Source organism: Portunus trituberculatus, chromosome 44, assembly GCF_017591435.1.
Source record: "Portunus trituberculatus isolate SZX2019 chromosome 44, ASM1759143v1, whole genome shotgun sequence".
Taxonomy (NCBI): domain Eukaryota; kingdom Metazoa; phylum Arthropoda; class Malacostraca; order Decapoda; family Portunidae; genus Portunus; species Portunus trituberculatus.
The window spans coordinates 20970456-20996584 of record NC_059298.1 but is presented as its reverse complement, the minus strand read 5'-3'; the positions used below and the strand labels follow the sequence as shown (position 1 = coordinate 20996584).

The 26129-nt window shown below is 39.3% G+C and overlaps 1 protein-coding gene across 5 annotated transcripts in view; it reads left to right on the top strand.

The window, feature by feature from the left end:
* The window catches only part of LOC123518687 (glycerol-3-phosphate dehydrogenase, mitochondrial-like), a 162405-nt gene that overhangs the window by 80454 nt on the left and 55822 nt on the right, over positions 1 to 26129 (top strand). For 4 of the 5 annotated variants that reach the window (XM_045279652.1, XM_045279653.1, XM_045279651.1 and 1 more), the window contains exons 3-6: positions 8695 to 8918; positions 23653 to 24484; positions 24759 to 24954; positions 25528 to 25737. In XM_045279652.1, the coding sequence (XP_045135587.1) occupies positions 8695 to 8918; positions 23653 to 24484; positions 24759 to 24954; positions 25528 to 25737 (1462 nt within the window). Of the gene's footprint in view, positions 1 to 8694; positions 8919 to 23186; positions 23326 to 23652; positions 24485 to 24758; positions 24955 to 25527; positions 25738 to 26129 lie in introns of those variants that run through there. The other variant, XM_045279654.1, reaches the window with a different exon arrangement.

Below are 26129 nucleotides of genomic sequence, written 5' to 3'. Positions count from 1 at the left end.
TGGTCCCCTTATAAAAAGAAGCATATAAGGAAGTTGGAGAGATTGCAGAGAATGGCAACAAAAATGGTTCCGGAATTGGCAGAAATGACCTATGAGGAGAGATTAAAAGAAATGAATTTGCTTACCTTGGAACAAAGAAGAGAAAGAGGAGATTTAATACAGGTTTATAAACTGTTGAACGGACTGGATGAAGTGGATAATGAGCAAATGATGTTGAGAGAGGAAAACTTAAATAGAACTACGAGATCGCATAGTAAAAAGATAGCCAAGGGAATATGCTTGAAGGATGTGAAGAAATATAGTTTCCCACAAAGATGTGTGGAGGTGTGGAATGGTTTGAGTGAGGAGGTGGTGTCAGCGAGGAGTGTGCATAGTTTTAAAGGAAAGTTGGATGTGTGTAGATATGGAGACAGGGCCACACGAGTATGATACCCAGGCCCTGTAAAATTACAACTAGGTGAACTAGGTGAATACACACACACACACACACACACACACACACACACACACACACATGCATGTGGACAAAGAAATTTGCAAGATTATAATTAAGAATATTAATTGTTGAAAGAATGGGTCATATGAGGTAAACTTCTTCATGGACTTTAATATTTTTTTTTTTTATACAAATACCAATGGGTCTCTATTTAGAGGGCAACAAAAAAATTAAAGGAAAAAGGCCCACTGGATTGCAAGTTCCTTTAAACATTATAAAAATTATCCAAAAGTCAGGGACAGATGTCTTGAAACCTTCCTCTTAAAAGAAGCCAAGTCATATGAAGGGAGTTCCAGAGTTTATGAGAGAAAGGTATGATTGATTGAGAGTACTGGTTAACTCTTGTATTACTTAAAATTGTATATGTGTGAGCACAAAAGAATGTCTCTTAGAATTGGCAAACATATCTCAAATCCAGGTTTTTCTGTATTAAAAAAAACATTCAAGAGAGTTAGATCATGTTTCTATGGAGCAAGACTTCAAATTTTTTTTTTTGTAAAGCCAGGACATTAACTGAGTTAAGAATTGCTGAATCATTATGCATTTATAAATTTAAACCTAATCTTAACAGTCATGAATCATACATCCAACTAATTGCCTTTCCATAGTCTTACACACCATATCTCTTTGTTTTTTTGTTTTAGGCTGTTTTCTTTTTAACCTTTCTTAACTTGTTTTCTACAACTTTTTATTAGTTTGTTAAAAATATTTTTTTCTTCTCTTCTAATAATGATTAGGGGTATAGCTTTTAATTTTCAACTTTTTAGATATGTGTGGATTAGGCAGGTATGTTAGAAGAGGTATGAGAGAGAGAGAGAGAGAGAGAGAGAGAGAGAGAGAGAGAGAGAGAGAGAGAGACAGACACACACACACACACACACGTCCACACAGCTCCTGATAAACTGCAAATATCAGCTATTGTACTACTCTCTCAGCACTGGCTGTTTTACCATCCGTACATGAATGTACGCTGAACCGCTAAGTGCAATCAATTGATCAGAAATTGTCAATGTTCTCTTGCTTTGGCGAAAATAAGAAGAACAAAGGCAGAACTTGATCGTCGTGGCAGTAACTGCTATCACGTGGCAAGCCCCGCCCACCAACTGCCCTACTGCTCGCCAGGAAGAACAATCATTTCACCTCAATTACCACCCTTTCTCACTCTCCCTGTCATCGCTTGCTTTCTTTCACTTTTTTCCTTCCCATTCTTTCACTGGTACTGTCCCAGCTTCTGGAGGATCTGCAGGGAGAACGCAACCCTGGGTGAATTAACACCGTCCAGCCTCCCGATTGTATGACAGTACCCCCTCCCCTCATCAGCTCATCATCACTTCATCACTCGTGAATATGCCAGGAGATGTGAGCCACCACCGCCTCATCACACGCCCTCTGGGTCTCCCTGGATACCAGCCAGGTAGATGGTGTGCTGTTTGTGGCAAAACCACCTCCAAGACCATTATTGACTGTTCATATGGTCATTGCCTCAACACCTCCCACACCACCTGTCTCGGTGACAATAATACCTTTGACTGCTGTGAGACTACTGCTCTGCGCGAAGCTCTGGGAATCACTGCCCCTGTGGTATATCAGGCGGCCGAAGACGAGAGTCTAGAGGGTGACACTAACCCATCTGATGCTGACTCCTCTGTTGTGCCTGCAGTAGATGATGAACTCGAAGATCTCTTGCAGTTAGAGCCTAGAGAATTAGTTGAGATCATCCGGCAACTAAGAGTGGAACTGACGAGGAAGAAAAACATCCTAAGCTTTTTCAAAACCACCTTGCAAACACTGGCTGAGAAAAGGGATGCTGTAGTCACTGTCTTGGATTTCATTGACAACATTTGTTCTACAAGATCCAGCATAGAGGAACTTGACACGAGATCGATCGCTGCCACCGCTAGGTCTCACAGCATAGATAAAGAGTGGGATAGACAAGTGGCCTCCAGTAACGCAACAGCAAACTGGTGGACATCAGGGAAGCCTCGACCACTTCAGTCTACCACCAACACCACCACCACCTCATCTGGCCCCAGTCACCCACCCCCACCTCAGACTGTTACTGCTACATCTGAGGGTGAGACTAAGTCAGTCGTTGCTCCTAGAAATACTCGTAACACCAGGATCACAGAGAAAAACAAAAATAACAAGAAGCAATTGCAGACAGATCACTCTAGCAAACCAGTCTCAGGAAGCACTGTTTCATTCCGATCCTCGTCACGTAACCAGTCAAGAGGTTACTGCAAACACTGCAGGCGTAACAGTCACACAGAGGCCAACTGCCTAAGGAGGAAAAAATTGCACCTACTGTCTGCGAGTGGGCCACACTGTTGAGGAGTGTCGCACTCGTATCGCACAGGAGAGAGAGAGGAAAACTTATTCTGCAGAATCTCAACTGAGCAGGCACAAAACAATGCCTTAATTGTTCAGACACTCAGTCGATTCCTTCCTCTTGCTCATCCTGCCTCTGGCCCTGCCTTACCCCAGCCTCTCACCGGTAAATGGGCTCCTGTACCAGGACATCAGGCTTATACAACAACATACCCACAACAGCTCTACCCTGACCCTAACCCCGCCCATTCATCCATTTCCCACCCGCCAAACTTCACTCAAACAGCCTGGAGTCATGCCTGCCCATAAGTCTCGTGATCAACTTACCATCATCTCTGCCAATGTCCGAGGACTTCAAATGAACATCGGAGACCTCATCAATAGTCACATGATTCCTCACACTCCGGACATTGTTGCAACAGTAGAAACCTTTCTGAATGAGTCAATTCCTGACAACTTTGGATGGACACATGAGCGGATACACGAGATGGTATCGACGCGACAGGACACGCGGGACCTTTGGTGGTGTTGCCGTTTCCTTCCACAAGAGTCTGTCGGTCCAACTACATGAAGTCACCCTTCCAAATCATCTTGAGATGATGTTTTTCAAGATATGGGCTCAACATCAGACCGTCTTGCTGTGTGTGTGTTACCGTCCACAGTGGCATGGTAATGAGACCATTGCATTCCTGCAATCTCACCTCGATGAGCTGCTGCAACAAAACACTTGTAACCACGTCATCATTGTTGGTGACATGAACCAACACTTGGTTGCAAGATCTTTTGAGGAACTCCTCACAGTACATGGTCTCTCCAATTACATTGATTTTCCCACTCATACTTCTGGCTCATCTCTAGATCCTGTCGATAGCGATCTACCGGACAGTGCTGTCACCTGCACTCCACTCAGTGCTGTGGGATCATCAGATTATGTGGCTGTTCTGAGCGTAATACAGGTTGCACCTCAGAGGGATGATGCCATAACACGCACCAACTGGTTGTGGGGCAAAGTAGACTGGAAAGGTCTCTGCAACACCGTACAACAAACGCCCTGGAGCAGTATCCTCATAGGAGACATCAATAATCAAGTACACACTTTTACACGTACTCTGCTCAAGAACCAAGAAAGGTATGTTCCCTGCCATTCCTACACTGTTAAGCCCCTTGACCAGCCCTGGTTTGGTTACCAGTATAGAGTGGCAGCTGATGAAAAGAGTCACGCTTGGAAACTGTATTCACGCCATGCTACCCAATTTAATAAGGAGCGCTACAAGCACGCTCGTGCAGCCATGTGACAAGTGCAACAGTGGGCTCAACGACGCTGGCAAGAAGACCTTAAGACCAAACTCAGCGGTCGTTCAGTGGGTAGTAAGACCTGGTGGACCACACTTAAGCAGCAGCAAGGCCTGACACCAGATGACTATGTTCCACCACTACACAAGTCTGATGGTACAGTGGCCACCAAAAATAAGGACAAAGCTGAAGTACTTACATCTTTTTTCTCCAACAAGATGTCAGTACCTGATCTTGAGCGCCCTCCTCCATTTGTGCCAGCCCTCACAAATGCGAAACTTTTCACCATTACCATCACTATTGAGGAAGTACGGCAATGTCTGTCACAAGCTGACACTAACAAGGCCTTAGGCCCAGACAACATAAGCCCTCATTTCCTTAAGTGCTGTGCCTCTCAGCTGGCTACACCCCTTACTGCCATTTTCCAGCATTGCATCACCACTGGAGTGTGGGCCATCCTCTGGAAGGGTGCCAGCGTGGTGGCAATACACAAAAAGGGCAAGAGGACTGATCCCAAGAACTATAGATCTATTTCCCTTCTTTCAGTTCTTGGTAAAATACTTGAAGCCATTATAGCAAACAAAATATCTTACTTTCTTGGTTCACATCATCTAATTAATACCAAACAATTTGGTTTCCAAAATAACAGGTCAGCAGCAGACCCACCACCTAGACCAGGGAAAGGACACCTTCATCATTGCTCTCGACATTGTGGGAGCATTTGACAGGGTGTGGCATCACGGCCTAATCACCAAACAGAACAGCTTGGGTATCCGCAAGCATCTGCTCCTCTTGCTGCAAGACTACCTGCGGGGCAGATACCTCAGAGTGGTGATGAATGGACAAACATCAGACCAACATCCTATCTCTGCCAGCGTCCCACAGGATAGTGTTCTCGGCCCTCTCCTCTGGAATGCATTTTTTAATGACCTGCTCCAGCTCATTCCAGAGGCACATGCATACGCCGATGACTGCACCCTGACATTCCCTTGCGACAGCGGTGACTACTGTGCGACTGTCGCACACATCAACCAGGTACTACAAACCATAGTTTCATGGGGGCGTCGATGGCAAGTGGAACTTGCTCCTGAGAAGACACAGGCAATGCTGGTTTCCCGACGACACTCCCTCCCTGACACACCCATCCCCACCATCTTACTTGATGGAAGGGCGTTACCCCTGCAGGCTTCCATCTCCATACTTAGCGTGAAAATGAACAGTGCCCTGACCTTCACTGGACATGTCAAGACCATAGCCAAGAAAGCCGCATGGAAACTTAGTTGCATCTGGCGCGTCTCACATCTCCTCGACTCCCAGGGAATCTCCACCCTATATGCAGCTCAAGTCCGCCCCCTCATGGAGTATGCCCCTCTCACCTGGTCGTCCTGCCCCTCATACTTAAGCCTTCTTGACAAGATCCAGCATCGAGCACAACGCTTGATACGTCTGAAGGCCCCGCCAGACCAGCCATCCCTTACCATGCAGCCTCTTCAGCAGCGTCGTGATGTGGCAGGGTTGTGTGTCATCTTTAAGACTCACAAGCAAGGTGCCCCGCACCTGACTGCACTCCTCCAGCCGTGGGCTCAGCCACACGGCCACACCACCAGAGCTGCCACATCCAGGGTTCACCAACTCGTCGTCCCTTTTGCTAGGACAGAGACCTTCCTTCGTTCCTTCCTTCCACGTTACACGCGAATGTGGAACCATCTGGTTATGCAGACACAGCTTCACTACACCACCTCCCTACACACCTTTAAGTCTGCTGCCGATGCATGGATTAAACAACCATACTATGTAAATAGCACATGTACTGTACGTGTTTGTATAATTGGTAATTTCGTTTTGTATATTTTAGTTGTTTCATGTATTTAATTCCATGTCAAAGATAGTTTTTCAGCAGCCCTACTGAAGCTCTTGACTAACCAATGTATAAAAAAAAAAAAATGTAAAAAAAAAAAAAAAAGACGTCACTAGCTAGGGTTCATAAGAGCAAGTTTCACATCCAGGACCTCTCTTGTCTCGGAGTCTTCTCAGTGGGAGGCGTTCATTCCCACACTCATTTGTGCATGTGTTTTATAGCGTGTTTGAAAAAGGGAACGTATGTGTCCTAAAATGTGACAACAACAAGCTGAAATGGTTTTACTGTGACTCTTCTTCACCCTTTATGTTTTATACTTCAGAAGATCTGTGTACATTTAACCATCTGCTATCACACCTAATTGGTGCTTCTATCACTGCTCGATAGCCAAAATCATGATAGCCAAAGTGAAGAACCTATGGCAATAATTCAAATTAACACAAGGACCTCCAAGCTGTCATTTTTTGTCACACTTTTCCCAGCTTTTATACCATAAAATAGTATAAAAATGAAGAAATAATATATGCAAAAAACTCACTTTATCAAGAATCATAACAACATAATAAGAGCAATCAAAATAACAATCATAATAACAACATGAATAAAATACTTCTTGCTGTTGCCAGACACTTACCATTTTTTTCAGCCTTTGCTGCTGCTCTGTTGCCATGTTCCTTAGCATAATCTATCACTTGGAGTGTGTAGGAGGTTGTGTAGCTCAATCTTTTTTCCACCTGCTGCCATAACGGTGATGGTGATTGATTGATTAACTTCTTCCTTGGCCAGCTTCCTCTTTTGCATAAAAAAAAAAAATAGAAAAAATGCTTTGCATTATAGTGATCTCTTCCTTTGCCTCCTGGTTGTTTCTGGGTATCTCTAAATTCTTGCTGAAAAAGTATAAGGGTCTGCTTCACCTTAAACCTCTTTGGATTAACATATTTTTGCATATACTGTTGAAGTATGACAATAGTGTTAGTTTCAAACAACATATCACCTGTCATATTCTTATCCTTAACACTTTTCTAGAGAGACTTAGGTCTAAGGTTATAGGTAATGAGATCATTCCTTATCTGAGTCAAGTAATTAAAACATTGGCAATAACATGCAAAGGTCATCATTGACATTTTATTGGGTAATATCATGGCAGGATATTTGAATTGGCAGGGGGGTTTACAAATCTGATTAAAAGAAATGAGTGCCTTTCCTAATAAAGAAGTCTGAGCTAATTTGCTCTCCAACACGCGACTCTGTGAGCTGAGAGAGGAGCTGGAACCCGTAATTCATCAGTCTGGCTCATCTGTCATCAGAAACCATGTGTAAATAAACCCTGGTGTCCTTGGCCAAAACCTCTGTAACCTTAGTATCATTAGCATCAAAAGCTGTTCGTAGTTACAGCCAACAGACATATGTGTTGGTCTGTCATACAGTACATCCGCGTCAGTGAAGGAGCCCCTCATGGCAGAGTAACACGCCTCCACATGGACAACAAGGCCTGCCATCCTGGAGATATTATTGCTATTACTTTGATTGCTACTTCTTCTACTACTACTACTACTACTACTACTACTACTACTACTACTACTACTACTACTACTACTACAAAGACTACTATATATTAAATCACACTGCGACAATCTAACAAGTAAAGAATAAACAACACTGATAAAAACACTGATCAATATACTACTATATAAAAAAAAAAGTGCCAGTTTAATTGCCGTTCTTATACAATAACAAATGGAAAGAAGACTGCAGTCAGATTTGCCTGCAGAAGGGGTTACTACACACACACTACAAATGTAACCCACATACATACATACAATAGGTACAAGTGTGACATAATCCAGCATGTGTCAGTTATACAAGACTTCCTAGGCACCGCCAGGGCAGACTGCACCAGAAAGGTCGTCTCCAGGGCAAAGTGGTCACTCAGCAAAGACCTAACAAGAAGGGTTTCAGCAGTATATGTTGGCATATTGATAAAGGCCACATAGTCAAGTCTGCCTCCTTGTTTTATAAACATGTATAACAGTCTCATAGATTAGATTTCTTTAATTTTTATGATAATTTGTTTTTAAAGTGAAAATACTGGTAATGATAAAAATACCAGCAATAAAATAATGATGCATGTAGTTAGGGTAGGTAAAAGTACTGGAAAAAGGTACATCCTAGCTCCTCTGCTGTTGCTATTGCCATCAAATATGGTACCTCATCGTGGATGACTAGAAGCTAAGGTGGATGGGTAGATTAGGGAAATATGTGAAGAACTATTTCTCCATAAAAGTATACTGTATAGAGAAACTTAAGTATCACGTGGCATAATAACCTGGAAGGAGTAATTTCATGCACAATATAGAAATATGTGTGGCTTTTTAAGTATGTGTGATAGCAGTAAAACACAATAGCAGAGGGCACGATAGCAGAGGATTAAGTGTGTGTACGTATATATATATATATATATATATATATATATATATATATATATATATATATATATATATATATATATATATATATATATATATATATATATATATATATATATATATATATATATATATATATATATATATATATATATATATATATATATATATATATATATATATATATATATATATATATATATATATATATGCCCACTGGTTTAGTTTATTTACTTCAATTCCCTTTTTTGACATATGATTATGGTTAAATGATACTTTTTCCTTCTTTTTAGAGACAGTTCATCCGTGTGGCAGCAGCTGAGAATCTTAACAGCAGGCCCACAAAACCCTTGCCAACACGAGAACAGCAGCTTAAAAGTCTCAGCTCAGAGTCTTTTGATATTTTGATCATTGGAGGAGGAGCTACTGGTGCAGGATGTGCATTGGATTCTGTTTCTCGTGGTCTCAAGACTGCTTTGGTAGAAATGGAAGACTTCAGTTCAGGCACGTCTTCCAGGTGAGTAATTATGCATTATGTCAGTATGTACAAGTTGACTAGGAGACATAAGAGAAGATGATAAAACCTCAAATTATAATAATTTTGTTGTTATAGCTAGAATCTTTAATTTTGTAGGTTGTCAGCATGACCATTGTTAAATAACATGATGGTATTCACTATTAAGCAGCAAAGCAGAGATATTTATATTGGTAGTAATGCACAGATGAATAAACCAATAGGCATGCATACTGAGGAAAGTTGTAAACTGTGCTTTACTAATTAACTCCTTCCTGGCTTAGGATCTACGCATATATAGATTATAGATGTTTCAAATACAGTGGTGCCTTTGCAATTATAGATACTTTGGGGGATAAGAGGTTGCCTGTTACCGCAAATTGTCCGTTACTGAGAGCAGTTTGTGAGACCCTTAAACATCACCTTTCCCTTTTTTGGTAGTTTATCCTCTTTAAATAATGCAAAAAAAAAAATATTTTCATAATTTAATCAATCTTATTCTACACTCAATGTTGAAGTAAAAGACTTCATTGTTATTCAAGAAGTGTACAGTAATAAAAAATTGTCTTACCAAGAATAGATGAATTAAAGATATAGCTTCCCATTTGGTGTAGTGGCCAATTCCCAAGTGGTCCAGTGGCATCTTTAATAAGCATTGAATATCTGCCTGAAGGACATTACTGAGGTGACACAGGAGAGGAGGAAGACAAGGGAATGTCAAAGTCAAAGTCAAAGTCAAAGTGACTACCTCCCCTCTACTGCCATTTCCCCATAGACCATGGACTTGCCTTCTTTTTTCTAATGGCACTCCACCTCCTTATCCTGTGTCTGTCTTTCTTTCTTTCCCTCTATTTTTTATGTAGATTGATGTATTTCTGGAATTCCTACTGAAATAGCTATCTAACTTTTGTTCCACATTGCTATTGAGGTACAAATTAAGGCATGTTCTATATAGAAAAGTGTTTCCCCATCCTAAACATGGCAGCATTTTAACAAGGAAATGCTACACTGCCAAGTGCCAACACCTCACAATCCCCCCACCCCCTTATGCTATAGAGTATTACCCTGCTGCAAACTCGCCATATAGCCACCCTCACAGCCAGTCTAAGGCAGTAATTTGCAACATGAACAAATATTACTTGGAGAGAGAGAGAGAGAGAGAGAGAGAGAGAGAGAGAGAGAGAGAGAGAGAGAGAGAGAGAGAGAGCGTAAGCGTAAGGCTGCTGTGTTTTGTTTTCATTTGCTCTTACCACTGCCGCTAGCACTGTGCTGATGAAAAACTTTGCTCATTATGTCATTTACAAGAAGAAAAGCTAGTTTTCTTCATACTAAAATATTATCCTCAGTCAAAAGAAGAAATGAATGAAATTATAGATTTCCAAAATACTACTGGTAAATGAAGACAAAAATCAATTGATTGGAGAGATTTGATTTTAGAGTGTCATTTGCAGTCCACACTTTGGTCAGCCATGGTCTCTCTCTCTCTCTCTCTCTCTCTCTCTCTCTCTCTCTCTCTCTCTCTCTCTCCACAGGCAAGCAGTCATCACTCTCCACCCTATTACAGGTTTTCTAAATCGTAGACGAACAAATTGAGTTACAATGGCATGCCTTTTTTCACTTATTTATCATGTCATATGTGTATTCATCTGCACAGTCACTTGGGAATTTTTTTTTTATGTAAGAAGAGAACTTGCCAAGGGCCACAAAATAATATATATTAAAAAAAGGCCCACTGGAATTGCAGTCTCCATAAAAGATTCAAAAGAATTAGTCAAAAGCCTGGGATAAATGTCTTGACACCTCTCTCTGAAAAGAAGTTGAGTCATAGGAAATTGGAAATGCAGAAGCAGGTAGAGAGTTCAGAGTTTACCAGCGAAAGGTATGAATGATTGAGAAAACTGGTTAACTCTTGTATTAGAGGGTTGGACAAAATAGGGATGAGAGGAAGAAGAAAGCCTTGTGCAGTGAGGCTGCAGGAGGAGGGGAGGCATGCAGTTAGCAAGATCAATAGAGCAGTTATCATGAAAATAGCTTGAAAAGATAGAAAGGGATGCAATATTTTGATGGTGAGAAAGAGGCTGAAAACAATGAATAATAGAAAGAGAGTGAGTGATAGGACAGAACCTTGAGGAACACCACTGTTAATAGATTTAGGAGAAGAACAGTGGCCGTTTTCCACAGCTGCAATAGAACAGTCAGAAAGGAAACTTAAGATAAGTTACAGAGAGAAGGATAGAAACTGTAGGAGGGCAGTTTTGAAATCAAAGCTATGTGCCAGACTCTATCAAAAGCTTTTGATATGTTTAACGCAACAACAAAAGTTTCACTGAAATCTCTAAAAGAGGATGACCAAGACTCAGTAAGAAAACCAGATCACCAGTAGAGTGACCTTGACGGAAGCCATACTGGCGATCATATAGATTATGAAGTGACATGTTTAAGAATCTTCCTATTGAGGATAGATTAAAAAACTTTAGACAAGCAAGAGAGTATAGCTATAGGATGGTAGTTTGAGAGATTAGAACGGTCACCCTTTTTGGAACAGGCTGAATGTAGGCAAACTTCCAGCAAGAAGGAAAGGTGAAGTCAAAAGGTATAGTTGAAAGAGTTTTGGCCAGACAAGATGCAAGCATGGAAGCACAGTTTTTGAGAACAATAGAAGGAACCCCATCAGATCCATAAGTCTTCCAAGGGTTTAGGCCAGAGAGGGCATGGAAAACATCATTACGAAGAATTTTGATTGAAGACGTGAAATAGTCAGAGGGAGGAGGAGAGGAAGGGCCAAGCCCAGAATCATCCAAGGTGGAGTTTTTAGCAAAGGTTTGAGAGAAGAATTCAGCTTTAGAAACAGATGAGATGGCAGTGGTGCCATCAGGATGAAATAAAGGAGGGAAAGATGAAGAAGTAAAATTATTGGAGATGTTTTGGGCCAGATGCCAGAAGTCGTGAGGAGAGTTTGAGTTTGAAAGATTTTGACATTTTCTATTTATGAAGGAGTGTTTAGCAAGTTGAAGAACAGTCTTGGTATGATTCCGGGCAGAAATATAAAGTGCATGAGATTCAGGAGATGGAAGGCTCAAACTGTGTTAAACCAAGGTTTAGAAGGTTTAGATTGAGAGAAAGAATGAGGAAGGTACGTCTCCATGCCGGACACTATCATATCCATTATGTATTCAGCACATAGAGATGGGTCTCTGACACGGAAACAGTAATCAATCCAGGGAAATCAGCATAATACCTCCTCAGGTCCCCCCATTTGGCAGAGGTAAAACGCCAGAGGCACCTGTGCTTTGGGGGATCCTGAGGAAGAATTGGAAAAGTAGGACAAGATACAGAAATGAGATTGTGATCGGAGGAGCCCAATGGAGAAGACAGGATAACAGCATAAGCTGAAGGATTAGAGGTAAGGAAAAGACCAAAAAATGTTGGGCGTATCTCTAAGACGGTCAGGGATATGGGTAGGGTGTTGCACCAATTGCTCTAGGTCATGGAGGATAGCAAAGTTGAAGGCTAGTACACCAGTATGGTCAGTGAAGGGAGAGGAAAGCCAAAGCTTGTGGTGAACATTGAAATCTCCAAGGATGGAGATCTCTGCAAAAGGGTAGAGGGACAGAATATGCTCACTTTGGAAGTTAGATAGTCAAAGAATTTACTACAGTCAGAGGAGTCAGGGAAAATAGACAGCATAGATAAATTTAGTTAGAGAGTGATTGTTGAGTTTAAGCCAAGTGGTGGTAAATTTGGAAGATTCAAGAGTGTGGGCACGAGACCAAGTTAAGTTGTTGCACATATAGATGCCAACATCCAGCTTTGGAACAAAAATTAAAATAAAGAAAGTAGGAGGGAACAGAGAAGGGGCTACTGTCAGTTGCCTCAGACAGTTGTGTTTTGGTGAGGAAAAGAAGATGAGGTTTAGTAGAGTAGAGGTGGTGTTCTACAAATTGAAAATTAGATCTTAGACCGTGAATGTTGCAGAAATTAATGAAGAAAAAGTTAAGGACGGTGTCAAGATATTTTGGGTCACCATCAAGAGAGCAGTCCAACTTGGGGATATATCTGGTTCCCTTGCCAGAAGGGGACTCCGAGGCTGTATTTGGAGTCACCATTTTTCAATTTTTTATTTTAAGTGAAGGGTGTGTGTGTGTGGTAAGTGCATGTAGTTTTATGAGAAGTAGGAGAGTTGTCTTTAGAGGGCAGGCTGTGACTGCCCCCTTGAGTTGTGAGACACAAAGGGAAACATTCAGCAATATTACAGCTAGCTTTAATGGAGAGTTCACAGCACCCCCTGAACTAGTGCTATTAGACCTCACTAGGAGTAAATATATCTTTCTCCTAGATTCATGGGAAAAAAGCTGCCATAACGGTCTGAAAAAAAAGTTGGTTAGGTTAGGTTAATCCAGTCCATTACTGAGTGAAATCCGTTACTGGGAGGTCCATTATTGCAAGGCACCACTGTATGAGACTTTTTTGTTGTAGTGTGTATATATAGATGTTTTTTCTTAATTGACTATATCAGGTTGTAGCCTGATTTATATATAGACTATTCTTTACTACTTGCAAAATTATAAAAAAAAATTATTTAGGCATCTCAAATCCCCATACACTTGCAGATTGCCTCTCAAGGATATTGACAGTTACTGCCTGTCTTTTTTCAATGGTGGTTATATTTCACATATGAGCTAAGTCTGGTTAATTTTACCTTTTTTTTAATACTATTGATTTTTATTAGCCTATTAAGGCAAGGAGAAAGAGACCTCTTAAGCTGCAATAGATATCAATTTTGTTAGCCGAAAATGTAGACAATTATTTTTTTGGGATGATGCTGATGATTCTGACTTATCTACTGTCAGTTCTAACACTGATATAGAATCAGAAAATGATGTTGAGCCAGATCCAAAGACAATATTCCTGTTGTGCTTTACTCTAAAAGAAGATAAAAAGCATATACAACTGTGATGTAAGATCATACTCTTGTGCCATGCTTCAAACTTTACCTCACAGTTGCAGCTTTGCCTGAAAAATGATTAAGTTAAAAAAAAATGAATATGAAAAAGAACAAAAGTGGAAGTGAGAGGGAGATAAACTACATCCAGATCACAAGTCCTTGACATTAACTTTATTGTGAAAAAGAACAAAAGTGGAGGGAAGGAGGTAAATTACATCCAAGTAACATGTCATTACGTTACCTTTGCAATGGATGTGAGTGGCTTCAAGTCTTAGTAGAAATATAAAAGTATACATATAGCCAATCTAACAAAGATAACATTACATATTTATAAATTGAATTATACAGTCAACCCTCGGCTATCGCGACTTCAGCTATCGCGTTTTATTGCTATCACGCACCCATGAAAAGCTGCTAAAATTTCATTATCGCGACCTCAGATGCTTGCTATCGCGCACCCAGCCATGACGTCATGGGATATCTTAGCGCTCATTGGCCAAAACCGCCTTCCTGCCAAGAGTGCGCGTCCTCCCCACTAGACAGTGATAGCCAGATTCTACCATTTTTTTGTGCTCACAATGGCCACCAACCCTCCACGCCGTCCTCCTACCATCGCCGAACATAAACCTATGAGACAAGACAGAACCCTAGCTGTGAAATGTTGTTTATGAATGTAAATACAATGAGCTGATGTAATATTTTTGTTATAACCTTGACATGTTTTAATTGGTACCCGTGGATTATACAGTAATTAAAAAAAAGGTAAAAATGAGGGATATTAGGAGTAAAATTTGTGGTTGCGGCACCAATAACAATTTTCGCCATTAGTTGTTCAATTGGGCTATTGCGTTTTCGGCTATGGTGCTGCTATTTCGGCCCCAATTGGGCGCGATAGCCAAGGGTTAAGTGTATTATATTTTTCAGCAGAGTCTATATATAGATGTCAATCTAGAATGCCCAATTACTGGAAAACTAAATATAGATGTATGAATGAAAGTTGGCAAGGTGTGTATATTGACAGTTTTTTATTTGATAGTACAGGTATTTCTCTTTTTGTGCAATATAGGGCTTCCTACTGGCATTACACAAACTGAAATTGCACAGAAAAGTATTTTCCCTATAAGAAACAATGGATAATAGGGGGATGGGGTTTTGTCCCCACAAGACTTCCTTTTTTTTTTTAACAAAAAACATTTATTTCACTAATAAAGTGAACATGTTCTAAAAATGTATCATTCTAAACCTATATCTAACACTAATGTGTAAATAAAGTGTAAATAAAGCACCCATTAACACTTTACATGATGCTCCCTCACTTCTCACAGTCCCTCACAGTCACTCACCATCTTCGTCTGTGCTGGGTGTGACTGTAAACAAATGAGAGGGCTGTAAACATTGAACTGGGAGTGGGAGCAGCTGCCTGTTGGCAGGGAGTGGAACTACACATCTGGCACACTGTTTGAAATGCGATTGGAGTAAATTGCATCTTGGTGATCAGATTGCACAATTGTAATTAATTCTAATATTTTTAATGTCGCATCTTGGCGAATTCGCACATAAAGAACGTGCACAAAATGAGAAATATCTGTACATACATTCTTAGGCTATGCTGCTGGGAAGGGGTTGACAAAGAAGTTGTCGTATCAGAACATAACATGATCATTAACTAGCTGATAGTAATTCAGGATAATCATTGTTTTATTGTTAAGAGGTTGCTGATATTTCATATATTATGGTTACAATTGATATTGTAATTTTCTTAGAAGCTAGTATAGTTGCCCTGCTTTCATTTCCAGCCTGCTACCTCACCCCCTAACACCTACCTAGGGGGATATGCAGCTGTGTTCTCAGGGCTTGAGACTTTGGGCTCACAATATAACACCCCAAGATGTTCACTAGGGCAAGAGATTTTAATCATATTTCAAGTGTCTTTTTTATGTAAATACATACTTGCTATTAAGAAGAAGAATGTATATATAGGTTATTTTGCCATACTTCATATTCAGGTACGATGGCACTTGACTGCACAGCTCTAGATTGTGTGCTGTTTTATGTTTATGTTATAGTAATCAGCATATGTACACTATACTACCTTTGTCCTCCTGAGTTTCGTGCTTTCTTCCATAAGTATAGTGCTAAACATTAGGATTAAGAAACTTGTATTGAAAACACTGGAAAAATGCTTATTTATTATGTGTATGTGTGTATTTACCTAGCTGTGAGATACAGGAAAAGAGCCACACTATGCTCATGCTGCCCCATCTCCATATTGACTTTTGTCAAAATTTTCTTTAATTGTATGGATTATCTCAGTATATATAGTTTCATCAATAAGTGCATTCCATGGTGCTATACTTCTGTGAGGAAAGCTATTTCTTAACATCTTCTGCAAACACTCCTTTTCAATTTTCTTCCATGTCCTCTTGTATATACTTCCTGTCTGGTGTCACAAAATCATTTGTATCCAGCTTCTCTTTTCCTCTCAGTATCTTATAATGTTATCAGATCACCTCTTTTCCTCTTTTTTTTTTCCCCACTGTAGTCAGTCCCAATCTCTTCAACTTCTCTACATAACTAAACCCTTGTAGGCTTTTGTGAGGGTTTTAGTAGTAGCTGTCTGGATTCTTTTTGTTTCCTTATATCCTTCTTCAAACTTAGTAAGTACACTAATGCTGCATATTCCAATTTTGGATGTATGTTTAATTACCTTACATTAAAGATGCACTTGGGTAGGTGATATGGGACCTAATATGCATACCACTATAAATAATAATAAATTGCCTGCACCACTAATGGGACAGCACTTTCCATACTCTTCAAGTATGCCTACAACAGCTATAGGCCATAACATAAAAAAAGAAGAAAGAAAAAAACCCCAGTATACCCATATGTAACAAATTTTAGCTACATACTGAACTTTAGGAGAGTAAGGTGATGGCCAGGGATGACATTACATCAGTGACATAGGTAAATGTTTGTAAAATTATGATTAAACTTCACACTTGGTAAGTATATATTTGTTTAATATTATAGTTTCACATCGCTGCCATTAAACTGATGTCACCAGTAATCAACGAGAGCTTTAGAGTGGTTTCTCAAACCTACTAACTCAAAAGAAAGTTTGATAAAAGAAGCTTCAGAAAAGAAACATTTCATTTAAAAGAAAGTGTAACAAAAATTAAACAAAAAGTACCGTATCTTTCATCAGGTAAGACAACTCTCATATAAAACAGCCCTCAAATTTTAGTATAATTTAAATGACTTTAGGTGATATTTGTGGTATAAAATAACACCCAGCTGTCTCTGGTGAAGTTTGGGTCGGTGAGCACCAGACAACTGAGACAGTGATATACATACTCGTACTAGAATAGTGAATAAGATACATTAAATATATTTATGTAATAAGATATCATAATCTTCAAGTGAAAAACTGAAGTGAAAATTTTGTTTCTACCAGATATTTTTAACATTATCATTATAAAAGATGGACTGATAAAGATGATGAAAAATGATGTGCAGTACAATCAGTTTTCCCAAACATAAGCAAACCCTTGCCTTGCACCTTCAGCATGTGTCAAGCTGTCACCTGTAATCTTCAACATATCACTTTTTTATTTATTTATTTATTTTTACCTAAATACACCAACATTCTTTTAGTGTTTTCAGTATAAGTTTCATCTCTCTGCAACATTGCAAGCTGATAAGATTAATTTTCTCCCCAGTTTGCTTTCATTTGCCACTTTGCTTGGAGTTTCATGCTTTGGCAAAACTGGATATAATTTTTACAGCTTTCTGCTTTTATCCATTCATATATGATGCTAGCAATTTCTTATTTTACCGTGTTTAACTACCTAATACTTGTAATATAAGGTTGATTTTTATATAAAACGGTATTTGTTAAAAACCTCAAAGCCACTGATTTTGTATTTGTTGTATAGGATGATTCAGGTGTCATTTTATATGCAAAATCATGCAGTATGTTTTATCACTGCAATGTATTCAAAGAGAACAGAAAAAAAGAGAGAGAGAACTGAGCTAGTAGATTAATCCTTATTATGATCTCGATCTTAGAAACAACCTTGAAAGGACTGGTCTTGAAAACTGGCCAAAGTTACTTATAGGCCTCCTATAGGAGGTCATAAACATTGACACCCTAGACCATCCAACCATGGAGGTGATTGTGGTGGACAAAGGGACTTTTGAGGCTGCCTTACTGAATGACACAGACCTGGTGAAATGAGCCAAGAAGGTGTTAAGGTACCAGTTGGCATTATAGCTTTTGTCCAATATAATGTATCTTGTGAAGCCACTTGTATCATAGGTTTTGTGATTAGGAATGAACCAGTTAAGGTCCTGTGTGTGGCATTTGTGCATTCATAATAGTTCATAATTGAGGTGACAACACAAAATTTCCTGTCTGGCATATAGGCCACAAATACCAATCCTGAAGGAGACTCTGAGTTTTGATGTAGTCATGTTCCAGATGTCTAGTATATGTAAAGCCTGGCCACATTGATCAGAGAGCAGTAGCATTAGGACTGTTAATTGTCTTAATAATTGAGTAAGTGGTAAGTCTTCATTGGGTCCAAGATATACTATATAATCTAAGATCAATTGAGGATTCAGGTTATGTGCTATCAGAAAAGGATGGTCTCTCCTGTAATACTATCTTCATGAACTAGGTAACCAAGGGATGTTTTTCTCTAGGCTCATCATTAATATTTGCTACTGCTGAGATGGCTGATCATGTTATGTTCAATGAACTGGAGTTTCAGCCTGTTTCTTTAAATTCTGATTAAAGATAGTCTAATAAAACAATTAAAGATGGCTGAAATGGATTAATTTTCCTGCAGTCATTATGACATCCAATTTTTTTATATGTGGCCCATTCTGTATCTTTGTGCTCACCTCCAGAATTTAATAAAAATTTGGGTAACTTCTGATGAAAGGACTTGACTTGTGAATTTCCATTTTTATAAGAGGGGAAAGCTGGCCAAAGGCAACATGAAGAATAAAATAAAGAAAAAAAGGTCCATATAGTTGCCAGTTCCCTTTCAGGTCTGAGGGAGTAAACCAAAAGAAACAGATGGATGTCTTGAAACCTCCTCTTAAATGAAGTCAAGTCATAGGAAGTTAGAAATACAAAAACAGGTAGGGAGTTCCAGAGTTTACCAGAGAACGGTATGAATGACTGAGAGTACTGGTTAACTCTTGCATTATACTCGTATATAGAGTTGGACAGAATAGGTGATAGGGAGAAGAAAACCTTGTGAAGCAAGGCTGTGGGAGGAGGAGAGGCATGCAGTTAGCAGGATGAGAAGAGCAGTTGGTATGAAAGTAATAATAAAGGATAGCAAGAGATGCAAAATTCTGGTAGTGAGAAAGAGTCTGAAGACAGCCAGTCAGAGAAGAGGAATTATTTAGACAAAAAGATTTTGATTCCACCCTGTCTAGTAAAACTGTGAGTGGAACATCCCCCTACCATACATTTGAAGAGTACTCCATAAATGGGCAGATAAGTTCCCCTTGTACAGTAAGCCCCCGCACTTAGCGAATCTCAGCTTGGCGAAATTCAACTTTTGGTGGTAGGGTGGCCACGTACCACAAAGTGCACGCTTGGCAATTTGAATTCAAACTTGGTGGTCCCATGGTGGCCGCACGGCAAGCCACACGGCTCCCTGGTGACGTCAAACCTCTCTCTAAACCTATCAGAACACAGTGTGAGAGTCCCCTTCAGCCATTTTGCTTTTGTGCTATCCTCTGTTCTGCTAGCGTGGGAACGAATTCTGGCGATATACTGCCAACATGACCTCTACCAGCACAACAGGTGGTACCGGTGGGGGTAAAGACGAAAATGGTAGAGGGAAACGAATGGAAAAACAGGAGTTACAGCCTTTATATAATTTCTTATTAGCTTTATTTATTGTTTATTGGTCTGTTTTGTACATGTGTTCTAATATGTGAAGGCAAAAGATTTTATTTCAGCTTGAAAGATGGTAATTTAGGAGTCAAAAGAGGGACTTTAGCAATGACCAAAGACTGATTGAGGCATTTTTAGCCAATATATATGGCACAAAGAACTTGTGCTTGGCGAAATTCGCATTTGGTGGTAGTTTCGCTAGACTAATTAATTCGCCAAGTGTGGGGCTTACTGTACAGAGTTTCCAGATAGGAATAAGAAAAATTGGCAGAGATGCCTCAGAACGTCCAACTACATAGAAGCTGTTTTAGCAAGAGATGAGATGTGAAGTTTCAGGTTTAGATTATAAGTGAAGGACAGAATGAGAATATTTATTGTAAGTTGAGTGTCATTGAAAAAGAGGGGATAGTTGTCTGGAAGCCGGAAGATTGTGATGAATTGACAGATGGAGGAATTGAGTTTTTGAGGCATTGAACACTACTAAGTTTTCTCTGTCCCATTAAGAAATCTTAGAAAGGTCAGAAGTCTGGCATTCTGTGGAATCCCTGCAGGATCTGTTAACTTCCTGATCATCTCTGAAAAGACATGGAAAAGTGTAGGATGGTATCATCAGTGTAGCAATGGATAGGACAAGAAGTTTGGTTGAAAGATCATTAATGAATTATATAAAGAAAGTGGGTAACAAGAGGAAAACCTAAGGAACACCACTGTTAATAGATTTAGGAGAACAGTCTACCACTGCAGCAATAGAAAAGTCAGAGAGAAAACTTGACATAAAGTTGTAGAAAGAAGGATAGAGGGTAGTTTTGAGATAGAAGCTTTGTGCCAGATTCAATCAGAAGCTTTTGATATGTCTATTGTGACAGCAAAAATCTCGGCAAAATCTCTATAAGAGGATGACCAATACTCAGTAAGGAAAGCCAGAAAATTGCCAGTAGAATGACCTTAATGAAATCCATATTGGCAGTCAGATAAAAGTTTCTGAAGTGACAAATGTTTAAGAACTTTCTTATTGATGATAGATTAAAAATAGACAAGTTTAGATAAGATTAAAGTTATAGGGAGATAGTTTGAGGAATTAGAACATCCATCCTTTTTAGGAAGAGGCTGAATGTAGGCAAACTTACAGCAAGAAGAAAATGTAGAAGTCAATAGACTTTTTTTGAGAATAGTAGAAGGGAACTCATCTGGTCCAGAAACCTTTCAGGGGTTTAGGCCAGAGAGGGCATGGAAAACATCATTGCAAAGAATTTTAATCAAAGGCATGAAATAGTCAGAGGGAGGAGGAAAGGGAGGGACAAGCCCAGGACCATCCAAGGTAGAGTTATTAGTAAAGGTTTGAGAGAAGAATTCAGCTCTAGCTAGAGACAGATGAGATGGCAGTGGTGCCATCAGGATGAAAATTAATAAAGGAGGGAAAGATGAAGAAGTAAAGTTATTCGAGATATTTTTGGTTAGATGCCAGAAGTCTCGGCCAGAGTTGGGTTTTTAAAGATATTGACATTTTCTATTTATGAAGAAGTGTTTGGCAAGTTTATCAGGACGGTTAGTGAAAGAAAAGGAAAGCCAAAGCTGGTGGCTGGTGAACATTGAAATCTCCAACAATGGAGATCTTCACAAAGAGATATAGAGAAAGAATGTGCTCCACTTTGCAAGTTAAATAGTCAAATAACTTTTCAGAGTCAGAGTTTGGGAAGAGGTAGACAACACAGATAAATTTAGCTAGAAATTGATTCTTGGGTTGAAGCCAGATGGTGGAAAACTCAAAAGATTCAAGAGTATTGGCATGAGAGCAAGTCAGGTCATTGCAAATACTGTATAGATGCAATCTAGCTTTGGAACCAAAATGAGGATAGAGAAAGTAGGAGGGAACAGACTGGGGTTTATTGTCAGTTGCCTCAGACACCTATGTTTCAGTGAGGAAAAGAAGTTAAGGTTTAGTAGAGGATAGATGATCTACAGATTAAAAATTAGATCTAACACTGCAGAAGTTGAAGAAAAATTGAAGGGGGTGTCAAGACATTTAGGGTTGATGCCAGAAGAGCAGTTCAACCTGGGGATATTTATGATCTCTTTCCCAGAAGGGGACTCTGAGTTTGCTTTTGAAATCACCAGTTTTTTTTATTTTGAATGAAAGTGTGTGTGTGTAGTAAATGATTGTAGTTTTATGTGAAGGAGAAAAGTATTTTTTAGAGGGCAGGCTGTGACTCTCCCTTTGAGTTGTGAGATACAAAGAGAGATGTTCATCATATTTTTCCTGCCATTTTTTGAAGATGACAAACGAGAGTGTTTATTTTTATTTTCCATAAAATAAAATAAATAAATAGAATAAAATTATTTCCTGCAGGGTGCATCGGTACTTATCCTGGTATAAGTGAATCATACACATTTGTAATATGATGAAAGTTAAGTAAGCCATTGTATCATATACAACCTACTTTTTGAAAGATCTCTTAGAATATCTAGGAAAAAAAAAAAGACACCATCTTGGCAGGACGCAGCCAGGACACAGTATGCAGATCCTCAGATATGTCACCTAAGATGCATGTTGAAGGGGTTAAGTTTACAGTATTCCCTTAACTGATTTATAAGACCAGAACTGGTGTAAATTATTGTTTCATTCTTTCAATATCTAGGTCTTCTATTTGGGATTCTTTGTCAACCTATATAAACCCTGTATATGCTGTGTTGACAGGGTAAATTCCCTTTGACTCAGTCCTTTCAAAAATCTGTTTCAATATTATATTAAGATTAAGTTTAGAACTTTCATAAGAATCTATATGTGCAAATTCAGAATGGAGGTGTATACAATTTCTGCTGGTATCCTTGCAAAGGAGCTGTATACCCATTACACTGACTTTCAATTCTAAACAATTGATGTGGTCCATTTGGCATGTGCTCAGTGGCCTCTAATCCTGGTATCCCAACTAGTTCACGCCAACCGGTCAGGGAGGCATTACAAAACATTTCCGATTGGTCATAGTATTGATAAACTAAACTATGAAAACTGGAGGTTCACTCTACTTGCATGTAGAGCAAGTTAACGCATACTCAGGATATTTTAAAAATAAAACATAGTCAGTTGTGTGGTGGACATAAGGTTTTTAAAAAATATGTAATCTTAGAAGTGAAATATCATATAACTGTGAATTGGATAGCAGGTAATACCTGTACTGTAAGCTATGTCTGTCCAATTTGCTAAATAAGCAGAGTTTCTAGCAACAGCTTGCCTGGCTTTCCCCTCCCTGTGTGTGAGAGTAGTGAGAGACCCACATCAGGCAGGGTAATGTATTTCCCTTTTGGGCTGCAGAGACCTAATGAAATCCTTCTCCAGGCCTCTGTGGGGCTTGGGAAAGTAAATGTCTGAGAAAGCTCTCTCATCCTCCTAAGTCTTCCATGTCTGTCTTTGATGGGTCGGTGCAGAGTGAGGCCTGTCAAGGATCCTTGCAGAAGTGAAGCATGGGAGAAAGAAGCCTTTCATAACAATATATGGTTATAGCTGTACTGATAAATATCACACATTTGGTGCTGTGCAGTCAAGTGATGTAAGTGCCTCCTTATTTGGATCTGAGATATAACAAAGTAACACCATTTACATTATTTTCTAAATATGACTTTTTTCTCTCTTTCTCTCTTTTTTCATTCAAAATTACACAAGTAATTTTTTAAAAAATTTGCTGGTATAAGATTTAGTTCCTTTTAGATTTTGTTAAGAATAATCTAAGCAGAAGTCATGCAGTGTTTTCCTTAATTGTCTTCAGTAAAGTTAATATGATAAATATTTCTAGAATTGTGAATTTGAGTAAGATATTACTGTACACTATTTATATATTACTTGGAAAACAATATCATTTCACTTTTTGTTTTTCCAGGTCAACTAAGCTTATCCATGGAGGTGTTCGCTATCTGCAAAAAGCAATATTGGGTCTGGACATTGAGCAGTACAGAATGGTGAAAGAGGCTCTCCATGAAAGAGCTAACTTGCTAGACATTGCTCCCCATCTCTCATACCCTCTACCTATCATGCTACCAGTGTATAAGTGGTGGCAACTTCCCTATTTCTGGGCTGGTATCAAGATGTATGACTTAGTGGCAGGCAGCAAATGTCTCAAGAGTTCTTATGCAATTAGTAAGGAGCGAGCTCTTGAATTATTCCCTATGTTGAAGAAGGACAAATTGGTAGGAGCCATTGTTTACTATGATGGCCAGCACAACGACGCTAGAATGAACCTTTCCATAGCCCTCACAGCAACGAGACTTGGTGCCACCATTGCCAACCATGCCAGAGTCCTGTCACTCTTGAAAGAGAAGGATGAAAGTGGCAAGGAGAAGTTGTGTGGTGCCATAGTTAGAGATGAAATAACTGGAAAAGAGATGACAGTTAAAGCAAAGTGCATTGTTAATGCCACTGGACCATTCACAGATTCTATAAGGAAAATGGACAATCAGGTTTCAAAGGAAATCTGTGCTCCAAGTTTGGGTGTCCACATCACACTTCCAGACTACTATTCTCCTGAACAAATGGGACTTCTGGATCCCAATACATCTGATGGAAGAGTAATTTTCTTTCTTCCGTGGGAAGGCCGTACCATTGCAGGAACTACTGACACTCCATGTGATGTCTCCCACAGTCCTGCCCCAACTGAAGATGATATTCAGTTTATTCTTAGGGAAGTTAGAAATTATCTGAATCCAGATGTAGAGGTCAGTATACAATCATTATTAATGTAATGTATTGAAAATATTAATGAGAATATTTTTGCAGTACGCATGTACATTTACAATATTGATGCCCACGTTTATTATATCCTTTTGATCTCCAGTTGAGAGTGTGTAACTAAACTGATTGTTGTTAGTGCATTTTGGCATAATTCTGAATTGAAAGTCAGTATTAATCTATAACTTTGAAAGAGTATATTGATTAAGTGATAGGAATGTATGTATAAATATGCATCATTTAAATTTACTTCTGCTACAGGTACGTCGAGGAGATGTGCTCTCAGCTTGGGCTGGAATACGACCTTTGGTTCAGGACCCAAATAAGACAGACACACAAAGTATTGCAAGAAATCACATTGTGCACGTGAGTGAAAATGGTCTGGTAACAATTGCAGGAGGAAAGTGGACTACATATCGATCCATGGCATCAGAAGCCATGGATACAGCAATTAAAGGTGTGTACATAATTGCTTTTGACAAGAGTAATTTAAGATAGTGCATACTAATCTTGAATCATAAAATGTTGGTTTTTATATTTTTCCTCTCCCTTCCTTTTTTGTTTTGTCATAAACCTCTGGGCCTCCTTATCACCTCTCCCCCTCATCTGCCAGAGATAAGGGATGAGAGAGAGAGAGAGAGAGAGAGAGAGAGAGAGAGAGAGAGAGAGAGAGAGAGAGAGAATTTTGTTAGTAGTAATATTATTAGTAACAATATTTGTACTTAGTGTAGTACTGCTTCAATTCCACACCTAGGCTTACAGGCTTAGGCATGTGTTTTATGGCTGCATTAGATGCACAGTAATTATTGAATATCTTTTTTTCAAGAAAAGTGTTTAATGCCTTTTTAATGGCTGAGCAAATGGGTTACTAATGAGTTTCAAGTTGTTACATTGTGCCATGGGAACGAATCTCTAACATAAGTTAAGGACCATCCCCTATACATGTACAGATGTAAAAATATTTTATAGTTTATTATGTTAGATTGCTATCAAATATGAAATCTTTAACTTTTTTCTATTATCTTTCCAGCCTGCAATCTATCCCCTGCTCACCAAGAATCTCAGACAGATGGTTTGTTATTGGAAGGAGCTCACAAATGGACACCAACCATGTACATCCGTCTTGTCCAAGACTTTGGACTGGAATCTGAGGTAGCCAAGCACTTGGCCCATACATATGGGGACAGAGCTTTCAGTGTCGCCAAGCTGGCATCTCTGACAGGGAAACGCTGGCCAATTGGTAAATATCAGTTGTCAATAAATTTAGTGATGGAGTTGATATCTCAAAATTTGCTTAAAAGTTGAAAGTGCTCATTATTATTTGCTTATTTGGAGTTTGGGTTACACTATTCTGGTTGGAGGCCACGTTCACAAAGCAGCCCTAGCAAGTCTTAGGTATGAAACTTTTCATTGCTAAGACAAAGTGGTGCATTCTTGTCATAAAGTGCATGCATATGTAGAAGGCAGTGGACACCTACCAAAATTATAATTACCCTGTCACACTGGATTAGGAGCTGCTCTGATGTTTTAATTAACCTCTTCACTCCGGGCAACAGAAAACGGCTCCTGGTGCCATATCCAGGCTGAGTGGGGGTTAGGGAGATACCTGACTCAGAGGCATTTCTCTCTCTC